This window comes from Acipenser ruthenus, chromosome 18 (assembly GCF_902713425.1).
Source record: "Acipenser ruthenus chromosome 18, fAciRut3.2 maternal haplotype, whole genome shotgun sequence".
In the NCBI taxonomy this organism is placed as follows: Eukaryota; Metazoa; Chordata; class Actinopteri; order Acipenseriformes; family Acipenseridae; genus Acipenser; species Acipenser ruthenus.
Window position 1 is genome coordinate 425001 of NC_081206.1, and position 12500 is coordinate 437500.

The window sequence follows — 12500 nt, forward strand, 5'->3', positions numbered from 1 at the left end:
GGCGTCACAGATCACACACTACTTGCATATTGACAGAATCCGCTTTTCTGTGTTGGTGCGTGTGCCTTCGTGCTACAAGCAAACAGTGTGCTCTCCGCATGTGTCCTCCCAGGTCAGCCTGAAGCAGCTGGCAAATGTCAATGACTGTTTGCCTGTTGAGGCGAAATTAGTATTATTAGTATTAGTAGTAGTAGTAGTAGTATTTATTTATTTATTTATTTATTTATTTATTTATTTCTTAGCAGACGCCCTTATCCAGTGTGACTTACAATTGTTACAAGATATCACATTATTTTTACATACAATTACATTATTTTTTTACATACAATTACCCATTTATACAGTTGGGTTTTTACTGGAGCAATCTAGGTAAAGTACCTTGCTCAAGGGTACAGCAGCAGTGTCCCCCACCTGGGATTGAACCCATGACCCTCCGGTCAAGAGTCCAGAGCCCTAACCAGTCCAGCTTTGTTCTGAGATCCACTGAATCAGTCCAGCTTTGTTCTGAGATCCACTGAATCAGTCCAGCTTTGTTCTGAGATCCACTGTATCAGTCCAGCTTTGTTCTGAGATCCACTGAATCAGTCCAGCTTTGTTCTGAGATCCACTGAATCAGTCCAGCTTTGTTCTGAGATCCACTGAATCAGTCCAGCTTTGTTCTGAGATCCACTGAATCAGTCCAGCTTTGTTCTGAGATCCATTGTATCAGTCCAGCTTTGTTCTAAGATCCACTGAATCAGTCCAGCTTTGTTCTGAGGAGGGAGGAAATGGCTTCCTTATAGAAGGCTATCATGCATTTGCGTCTTCCATATGTCCCCATATTAACACTAGTGGAGATCCTTTTCAATCCGTCCCCATATGAGGTCGCTATGCACAGGCAGTAATTTATTCCAGACTTATAACGGAAATAATGAAGCACAGTGGTAATTCAGTCAGTAGTAGCAGCAGTAGCATTTGTGTTCACTCTACCTCTGAGGCTAGTTTAGAGACGTTGAGCATGGCTGGAATTCACCTGTGATCTGCTCTGTATACAGGAGGTCTGCTTTCTGGATTTGTAAGATTAATAGTAAGGCACACACACCACTGTAACAGTCACGTTCTAAGATGTCATGTAAGGATACCCTGTCTTTCTAAACGCTGCTAAACAAACACGCTAATAGCATATGAAATCAGAGCAGTCGTTTCCTAAAGGAGTTGTCCTTCCCAAACATTCTTTCAATTATTGTGCCTCCTAATTGGGCTCTGTTGGCATGCACCTTCCGCACTGCTAGAGTTATTACAACAGAATGCAGGATAATTCGGGACAGATGCAGTTTTAGAATAAGGGAAATTAATCCAAATATTTATTGGATCTCAGCTGTGAGAAATATAAATGAACTGGTTTGCAACGAACTAAGCTTGTAAAAGAAAATGATTGAGAAATGATCTGTGAACCTGACGGCTAGCAGTTATTTATGCTTACTGGAACTGATATGCAATGACAGTAAAAACAAAAAAAATGAATGAGTTTAAAATGAACAGCAGCTGCAGCACATTTTAGAGAGCAGGCACATTTAACCGACCGCGCCAGCAACCCCCGGTGCTCTTTAAAAATAAATTATTATTATTATTATTATTATTATTATTATTATTATTATTATTATTATTATTATTATTATTATTATGATGGAGTGATATAACCCTCTCAGAAAAATATATGACAATGATGACCACTGTGGCACCATTATATCAATGAAATGAAGGCGGACATTTGTAAAATGACCTCGCATTCAGAAGTGGTTGAAATCTTGCTGTACGATTGCTGGAATAGTTAGTAAGCTAGGTCCATAACATGCAGGGTGATTGAAAACACACAATAACAGGTAGGCGTTGAAGAATACATGATGTTTCAGTTTATTTTGAATCAGAGCAGCTGCGCTACATGCAAAGTGCGTGTGATAGATATAGTTCTCTAATCTGTGGTACTCTCTTTTTACACTAATAATACAAATAATGAGGTAGGAAGCCTGCTTGGCAGGGGGTGCGGTTTAAAGAAAAGCCCCAGTAGGCGCGGGCTCCTTTTCTCCTTCTCCCCAATCAGGGTTTGAAACGAGATGAAAACCATTCGGTGCTCAGCAGGGCCCAAGGAGTCTTCACTGGCTACATTCACAAACATAATACACTCTTCCTGTTTTCATCTAAATTGAAAAAAGGCATTACTTTATTAATAACACATTTTGCAAAGGAGGTGGATTTCCTCCCTAGTGTAGAGAAGATTTGCAGTCGAATAACGTATCAAGAAATTCTCGAGCCAGACGTGCATCATTAGCGAAAGTCACGAAAGCGGCACAGGGCACGTTGTGTGCCTCCAGCAACCAACCCAAACCAAACGAGTGTGGAAAATACACTGAGCGTTATCTAACACGATCATGTGTATGTACAGACCCCCTTCAGGCACTGGGGGCATCATTCACCATGTTAAGTTTCCTATCTATGTATTTAATACATGTCTGTTTATGTTTTTAAGTTACACTGAGCGTTATCTAACACGATCATGTGTATGTACAGACCCCCTTCAGGCACTGGGGGCATCATTCACCAAGTTAAGTTTCCTATCTATGTATTTAATACATGTCTGTTTATGTTTTTAAGTTATGGCACGGCAACTTCTAGAACTCCATAGAGTGCACACAAACTGTTTTAAAATTTCTAAAACTTAAATGAAAAAAATGTGTGACCGAAGGGTATATATATATGTGTGTGTGTGTGTGTGTGTGTCGGACAGTTCTCTACCTACATTTCTTGATAGTCTGATGAAATTTGTGAGAAGAATGAAACCCAAAAGCCACTCAGAAGAAGAGATAAGAGCCCACGCTGCAATGCTTGTTTGTGGCCTTTTTCTGTTTGAGTGATCTTAGCAAATCTGAACTAGATTCAAAACAGGGCCCCAAGTATCCTTTTAGCACTGCTGGCAAGCTGAAGATTGAATTGAATGGGTCTTTATCTAATTTAATAACCCCCCTGTCTGGTAACTGATCCAGTGCTGCAATTCAAATGCTGTCCAACGCTGGTCTGGCAATGTGAAAGAAGCCTTTCCTCTTAAAGCTGATTTCTACACTGTCACATTTGTCATGGTATGTGGTTCCATCCACAGTCGATAAGCAATATAGAAAAGTGAATCACAGTACTTATGCACTATATATATATATATATATATATATATATATATATATATATATATATATATATATATATATATATAAATGCATAATTGGGATGTGCATTGCTCATTAAATTGTTTACAGAAGTCATAGAGAATTCATTTAGACGTTGCATTGTCCTTTTCTCTCAAAGCGTAACTGATGGTCTCAAACCACAGGGATGTTGTTTTTTTTGTAATGTGTTTTTTGTCTCTCTGTTTTGTTATGGTTTGCTTATTCATTTTCCACAGTAAAATGCGAGGTTCAAAACCCGCATCTGAAGCCAGTAGAATGTGAATGCAGGGATCAGTAAAATAACGCTGAACATGTCTAGAGAAGGCTTTACCTTGACTGTGAAATCATAAGATCTTCTTACTGTGAAATCATAAGGTCTTCTTAAACCAGACAGACTTTTAATGAAGGTGTTTTAAAGTTTACTCGCAGCGGGACTTGTAATAACTGTGATTTAGTGTGGAGTAGTGGTTAGGGCTCTGGACTCTTGACCGGAGGGTCGTGGGTTCAATCCCAGGTGGGGGACACTGCTGTTGTACCTTTGAGCAAGGTACTTTACCTAGATTGCTCCAGTAAAAACCCACCTGTATAAATGGCTAACTGTATGTAAAAATAATGTAATATCTCGTAACAATTGTAAGTCGCCCTGGATAAGGGTGTCTGCTAAGAAATAAATAATGACCTTTCATAGCTCAATTTAGATAATATACTGCAGATCAGATGCAAACATACAGAATATCTTGCATTGAGTTCAAATGTGCATATAGATTTCTGAATAATATGTGTGTGTTTATTTATAGTGGGTTCAATTCATTTATTCAGTGTCAAAAGAAATTTTACAAATGACACAAACAACAAAGATTCTTTCATACAATGTTTAATGTAACATGTCACCCTTGTGTGCACCATTACTGAAATCATACAGTTACACAGTATGAGAAAATGTTTTAAACACTGCTATGTACAGTAACGTTACCTTTAACGTTGCACAGACTGCCAAAGTAGCATCTTCTTTCATGTACACATGGGGCCAGCGTTTCATTGAATCCAGAGTATTGAAACCTGTTTTTTATTTGATATATATATATATATATATATATATATATATATATATATATATATATATATTTTTTTTTATCTGTGAATGCTCGTCCTCGGTCACGCTGTGCTTATTTTCCTTCATAATCGATGAAATGCAAACAAGAGGGTAGTGGTCGGATGGCTTGGCTTGGCGTACGGGGTGTTTCTGTGATCATCAGTGTGCTGTTTCAGCAGATTAGAAATGCACTGTCAAGGTGTTAGCTTCGTTTGATATGTTTTAAAGAACGTGGGAGATGATCTTTAAATAGAATTGATTTTGTGTCCATGGGGGGAGTTGAGCGGTGTTGCAGGCCAGGAGATTTCACTTCGTGGTATAATGAGGCTGCACTCTGCTGGCACAAAATAGACATGCCTTTTAAAAAAGCAGGGCCCCTTCTTCAGATGTAAAGAAAGAGCGGTCATGGAAAACTGACAGTTTGTGTAACATAATCCTATAAGCCCTTAATGACTTCATATCCATTCTTACCACTGACAGATTGCTTGCATTTCTAAGGATTGTGTATCGGAAAAGTAATCAGAAATATGTGAAAGCGTGTGTTACTTTTCAATAGTATATGCATGTGTGTGTGTGTGTATATATATATATACACACACACACAGTAATGCAAAACAATACAAAATGTATGCCTATTATATCCCAGTAAATACAGCTTTTAATCAGTTTTGATTTGCAATGCTGACGGTCTCCTTGTTTGTTACAGTCAGTTCTGATTTGCAATGCTGACAGTCTCCCTGTTTGTTTCAGTCAGTTCTGATTTGCAATGCTGACGGTCTCCCTGTTTGTTTCATTCAGTTCTGAGTTGCAATGCTGATGGTCTCCCTGTTTGTTTCAGTCAGTTCTGAGTTGCAATGCTGACGGTCTCCCTGTTTGTTTTAGTCACTTCTGATTTGCAATGCTGACGGTCTCCTTGTTTGTTTCAGTCAGTTCTGATTTGCAATGCTGACGGTCTCCCTGTTTGTTTTAGTCAGTTCTGATTTGCAATGCTGACGGTCTCCCTGTTTGTTTCATTCAGTTCTGATTTGCAATGCTGACGGTCTCCCTGTTTGTTTTAATCAGTTCTGATTTGCAATGCTGACGGTCTCCTTGTTTGTTTCAGTCAGTTCTTATTTGCAATGCTGACGGTCTCCCTGTTTGTTTCAGTCAGTTCTGATTTGCAATGCTGACGGTCTCCCTGTTTGTTTCAGTCAGTTCTGATTTGCAATGCTGACGGTCTCCCTGTTTGTTTTAGTCAGTTCTGATTTGCAATGCTGACGGTCTCCCTGTTTGTTTCAGTCAGTTCTGAGTTGCAATGCTGACGGTCCTGTTTGTTTAGTCAGTTCTGAGTTGCAATGCTGACGGTCTCCCTGTTTGTTTAGTCAGTTCCGAGTTGCAATGCTGACGGTCTCCCTGTTTGTTTCAGTCAGTTCTGATTTGCCTGAAGACTGCAAGGGCTGTCTCGAGTGCTCCGGAGACAACGGCTGCCTGAAGTGCCCAGAGAAGCTGTTCCTGTTCATTCAGAGAGAAGGGATGCGACAGCACGGCTCGTGTGTGCAATCCTGCCCACCGGGACACTACGGCGTGCGGGGGCAACATATTAACAGATGCACCAGTAAGTGTGGAAAGAACAGAGCTTCCAATCTGTTTCAGAGCAGCTGTATAGCACTCGCCTTTCAGATCTATAGAACAGCTTCCAATCTGTTTCAGAGCAGCTGTATAGCACTCTGCTTTCAGACCTACAGAACAGAGCTGGGAACATGATTGGGTTAAATTACTCTTATTTAAATTGTTTGTACTATTGAGTGTTTAATAGTAACTTATGACAGAATGTATACAACATTGTTTATTGATCAAACAATAATATAAAAATGCTTTCTGTACAGGGAACACATCTGTTTAATAAATAAATGATATTTGTATAGAGACATTTGTATCCATCTTAAATCAGGAGTTGTTTCTATCTTAGATCAAATAAAATAAAAAGTTTGTGATCTACAGTAATAGAATATTTAAATATGAATAAATCACTGTACAGAGCACAAGTTAAAGCATGGCTGCTTATTCCCCCTTTCTTTTTTAATCACATTTATTTAGAATGCAAGACACCCGATTGTGAGAATTGTTTCAGCAAGGATTTCTGCATGAGGTGTAAAGCTGGATTCCACCTGTTTAAAGGGAAGTGCCTGAGCAGCTGTCCAGACGGGACCTCCCCCCACCTCACAGACTGTATCGGTGAGAGCGGGAGCTGCATGTTTCTATCTGATAGTGGCTTTACTCCAGTCTTTAATTCTGCATTTTACACAATTACAATCAAACAACACAGTTAGAGATTTCCCGTGCCCTTCTTGGGGTGTTTTTTTGTTTTTCATTTTTCATTAACATTGTTCTCCTTGATTAAAGAATGGAGAAAACGCTCTGAAAATATGTCCCAATATGAGTGATCTTTTAAAGTGTAACTTGGTACGGGTATGAAATTCAAGAAATGCAACATTTTCTCTGCAATTACAAACACTTAGAGCAACGTGGCGCTTCTTACATCCACTGGGGGCAGGGTGTTGCAGGGGGACAGGTTAGTGGGTACACTGTGGTGTGCCTGCTGTACTGAGAGCTAAGACATGATTCTTTGAGCTCTGGGGAGGCCACACGGCCTCTTTACATTTAAAAAAATAATAATAATAACTAAATCATTGAAATGATTTTTGGAAAATGTGTATGGGAACCTCAAAATAAGTGCATAACAGTAATACAAAAAACAGCATTGCATGAATATATTAACATGAATTAATATTGAATTAATAAAATAAAAAAGGGATTCTAAACCATCAGAAAAATACCCAGCTGCGCTTTAATGCCAACGACAGCAGTTTGTCATTGAAGACAGTCACTGCTGTAGCTCTACTTGATAAACAGTTTACTTTTACAGCAGCACCGCCTCCCCGCTCTGACACCTATTCCTGCCACTTTAAACACAATTGAGACACACTTATTAATCAGGCGTGTTGTACTCGCAAAACCCTGAGACACTTTTACTACCAGCTTTTTTAGGAGCCATTCTTAAGACTTTTGACAGCCTGCAAATAAAACACGGATCACTGAAATCTTGCAATTTTTAAAGACATCTGTTATTTTTATAGTTGTTCTAGGGAGCGGTGCCAAATCATTGATGTTGGTTTGGACTTGTTTCTGCAGAGGGCTGTGAGGCAGGTCAGTGGAGCGAGTGGACAGCGTGCACCAACAATGGACACCTGTGCGGATACAGATGGGGGACACAAAGCAGGAGCAAAGAGACGATTAGAAAAGAGGCGGAAGAGACGGCCTCCTGTCCGGCGCTGTCCGAGACCAAGAGGTGCAGGATGAAGAAGAGGTGTGCTGGAGGTAAGACCTGCAGCTACAAGGATGTGTCTCAGTACAGCATGTAACGCTGGATCAGCTGCCATGGTCACTGATCCACTTGTGTGGTATACACTATATCATGTGACGAGGTTTGCACCAATCACAAATTAAAGAATACTGCACATGCTGTTGGAATGTTTAGCAGTTCAGGTCAGTTCTAGCGCCTTTGTTTCATTATCTTGGATGGGGTGTATTTCATTTCTTCGTGCCTGCTGATCTACTTGGGATTTTTTTATTATGTTTGATGTTTTGCAGATGTTTCTTGTGTCAACCTGTTGGAAGATATATTGGGCCAGGTTCTTGTTACCTCGAGTTGTTATGAGCACAGTTTAGCTCTGAAACACCAGTTACAATTGTAAAATGTTACAATAATAATAATAATAATAATAATAATAATAATAATAATAATAATAATAATAATAATAAATAAAGATAATTAGTGTGGTTACATAGTAATTACTCAGTAACTACATGTATATTACTCACAAGTACAGTGTATTTACATAGTGATTACTCATAATTACAGTGTGGTTACATAGTAATTACTCAGGAACTAAATGTGTATTACTCATAATTACAGTGTCATTATGCATTGTTACAATATACTTAATGTGTAAATCCTGTTAACGGTATATGTAAGTACACAATGGTGTGGTTTTACTGTACAATTGTGTACTTACATATACAGTTACATATACCGTTAACAGGGTTTACATTGTAACAATGCATAATTGCACTGTCATGATCAGTAATTACAGATGTAGTTCCTGAGTAATTACCATGTAAATACACTGTAATTAGGGGCACTTCATGTAAAGTGTTACCACGAAATCAGACAGGCTCTGAAGTGACTTTCAGCCAACAACTGCCATTTTAATCAGACACATCTGTGATGAAAGATGCTCCACAGCATTCTTTGAGATTTGAATTGGGTAACTCAAGAGCACCGTGCTCTGTGTTACTTTTCCAAATAGATCACCACTGTTGTTTCTTTTACTCAAGCTCTGTTTGTGTCTTGACTACGGTACATTTACATGACTCACATTGATTCTGCATTGAATCTATCATTTCCTGGCAAATGCTAATGTTTTTTTTTTATTTTTGTATTTTATTTTATGGTTCAGTAATACCTTAATATCCAGCCGAGCCATCTTGGCACTGCAAAGCTGAAAACGTCTGGGATTCTTCTGAACTTTGAAAAAGTCCTCTGTTCTAGAAACTGCTTTATATTGACATAAAACAGATCACTAATACCGGTGCAGAAAGAAAACGAACATAATAATGCAGAAGGTTTTAATATCGATGTATTAATTACTATTCAAACACATGCATTTTAATTGAGTACCACTCGATGGTAATTAACCTTCGCACTGAGGGTTTTAAAAGCTGATTGGAAGAGAATTCTCCTCTCATCTGGGGCACACCGAGGACAATTCGTTTCCAGTTGGCTTTCAAGAGGCTCAATGTGGAAGAGAATTGCCATCGATTGCTACTCAGTTGTAAAGGTAAGCGAAGGACAGCTGTTCTGGTTTTGAAATGGAAACATCAGTGAATGGATTTATTCAATATGTGCCGATAAATACTTAAAGGCAATTACAAGGACCAGTACCAGCGCACACGTACTTTGGCAGAGCTTTTTTTTTGCCTGACTAATTTATTGTATGTATGTCTCAATTTGCTGTGTCACATCCTAAGCGTTCACACACTTGTCATAATTTACACTCTATTACACTGGCGGATACGCACACATCTGACATTACTTAGGAACAAGACCTTAAGCCAATTTCTATTCAAACCGTGCAACTAGAAAGTGCCTTTATTGGGAAATGCACAAATGGTTTTAGACAAAGATAAACACTTGGGTATAGATTTCAGCAGACATGCAGTGCCAGTCTAAATAAACCCTTGCATTCATGGCTCAAATACTACAGAGGTTGCTGTAGTTCGTCATCTCCTTTTAAAAGAATCTGAGATGACAGTTCTGTTTCTGTGAAATACATTGTGTAACTAATTGAATCCACTCACCATCTGGAACGTGCAAAGGATTCACTGGACTCACTCACGACTGAGGATGCCGTGAAAAGGAGTAGCAAATTTGCTGTGCATTCTTTTTAACTTCAAGTCTGGTGCGCATTCTCAACGAAATGAAGGCATTTAACTGTTTCAAAGAGGTCCTCTCCATTGAAACTTGAACTAATTATCATGCTTCAAATGTACTGCTTTAATTACTTCCAACCTTAAAAATACACAGACACACACGCACATACATGCACACACACTCACACACAAGCACGCATACACACATGCATGTTTTTTTTGTTTTACAATTTAACAGGATTTATGATGTAATTTGTGGTTGCATATGTCAGCACTTACTTATGGCTTCCATCATGAAGCATGTCTCTGGAAGATTCACTTCCAAAGGGAATTAGGAGTAAACTGGGGAGGGAGTGGGGCTCTGGGCTGAGTTGTGCCGAACCCAATCCATGCCTGTTTTGATCACATATGGTTTGCTGTAGAAACACAATGTAAGAGAGAAACAGAAAGATTGTCCTTCTTCTTGATAACAGTCAAGACTGGAAGGGATTTTCTAAAAGCAGGGATAGGCACCGGTGAGTTTGTGTGCTGGGGGGTGGTTTGAGTTACAGTTTGAAATGATTTAGCACCCCCCACTTATCTAGCACACTGAATTCCTCATATGTAGCCCATCGCTGGCATGGGGTGCCACTCTGATCTGAGCTTCTTTTTTAAAAAAACTTTTGCAGGGTCACAAAGCCCAGGATTCAACTGAGGTTTTTAGCTGGAAGGAAATGTGAAATTATATTTATTTCAGATTTGATTAACATACAATATCACAGACGCTTGACTGCATAAACTTAGGCTACAATTTCCCCAAAGCTTTTACTTCGGCTAAATAAAAACAAGTTAATTTAATTGGGCCGAGAAATGAAACTCGGGCAAAACAAAAGCAACATATAGAAACCCGCGGAGAAACGGAGACAGCGGCTCTATTCAAATCCTCGAAATAGGTTAGCAGTGTAAAGAATAGCGAGGTATGATCAAATGAAAATCCAGGGTGGATTAGGGTAAATCCACAGCATAACAATGGGAAAAGCACGATCAAAAAATACAGGGGGAAGCTTTTATAATGGAAATACTGTAACTTTAGATTAATGACATCCAGCTGTAAACCCAAACAGCAGATCCCTTGCAATGATCATATAGGGCTGTCCCTGGCTATGCCTTTTACTGACATCACCACAACAAAGAAGCACCGACCCCTTCTCTCTGTGAGAGGACGTCGTTGACATCGATTGAACACAATGCCTGAAGCACAGAGACACTCTAGAAGCTCAGATACATGCAGGAACATCGATTCCTCATACTTTATGGACGTGGTTCATTCTCTGCACGTTGGGTGTAAGGAAAGCCTATCCAATACAAACATAGTCTAGACATTAAAAACAACAATTACAACACATCTGCTGTGTGTTTAAACTGGTGTCTTCACGGGGGGACTCGATCCAACCATAACGAGAGGGACTAAGAAAACTGAAACAGCTATGCAATCTGCAATGCATTTTCGTAATGTTCACCGTCAATTTTAATCCAAAACGTGTTTGGTAATTAAAAAGCAGTTTTCAGAGTAAATGCAGTTTTTTTTTAATTTTTTTAATTTTGGTACCCCCATAGCATAAGTTTTTGTTTTGTTTTGTTTTGTTTATTATTATTATTATTATTATTATTATTATTATTATTATTATTATTATTATTATTATTATTTTACCATAACTCCCACCTATTTGCATTCAAAAAAAGTGACTTCAATAAACAAAGCGGTCCACTCAGCTAAACAGTTCAGTATACACATGTGATACGAGCATTAGAGACTAACACATCCACAATGCTAATAGAATACACATGTGATACGAGCATTAGAGACTAACACATCCACGATGCTAATAGAATACACATGTGATACAAGCATTAGAGACTAACACATCCGTGATGCTAATAGAATACACATGTGATACGAGCATTAGAGACTAACACATCCGCGATGCTAATAGAATACACATGTGATACGAGCATTAGGGACTAACACATCCACGATGTTAATAGAATACACATGTGATACGAGCATTAGAGACTAACACATCCGCGATGCTAATAGAATACACGTGATAAGAGCATTAGAGACTAACACATCCGCGATGCTAATAGAATACACATGTGATACGAGCATTAGAGACTATTGGGTCCACATGGAGGACCTTTTCAAACCCTCAGTAGAACAGCAGGACCAACCAGATCTGTTCTCTAACCACACGCCTCTGAGGAGACATGAACGAGTCCTTTCTTTTATGAGAAGCGCCTAGATTTGAGTTTCTTAATTGTGTTTTATATAGATCATTTCCCTTATAAATCAGTAAGGGTTTCTTCAAGCTGGTCTCTGTTGACGATGGGTTATGGGGGTGGTTTATTGTTTTGTAAATGAGAACTGGATAAAAAGAAAGACAGGAAGAAAGAAAGAAAGAAAGAAAGAAAGAAAGAAAGAAAGAAAGAAAATAAATCACTTAACCTGCCTATGAGAACAAATTGTATAGATGTTTAGTAATTAAACGGGAAGCCAGCATTATTACACTATTATTAGTAGTAGTATTATTATTATTTCTTGAGGTCAAGCGCCAGTGATAAATCCTGTCTATTAAAATACTGTGGATGCTTCTTACTGGATGGGATTATAAAAAGAGCGAACAGGTCCTTACTCTCCTCTCCGGAACTTCATTTCTACTCCTGCTGTTTAAGATTCTGATAAATCAAGATTGCTTTGATTA

General features: G+C 38.8%; 1 protein-coding gene across 1 annotated transcript in view; it reads left to right on the plus strand.

Annotated features, from left to right (window-relative positions):
* LOC131698549 (R-spondin-2-like) overlaps positions 1-12500 on the plus strand; it is an 18828-nt gene that overhangs the window by 4362 nt on the left and 1966 nt on the right. Inside the window, exons 2-4 of the mRNA XM_058990648.1 lie at positions 5693-5881; positions 6364-6501; positions 7459-7644. Coding sequence (XP_058846631.1) covers positions 5693-5881; positions 6364-6501; positions 7459-7644 — 513 coding nt within the window. The remainder of the gene's footprint in view (positions 1-5692; positions 5882-6363; positions 6502-7458; positions 7645-12500) is intronic.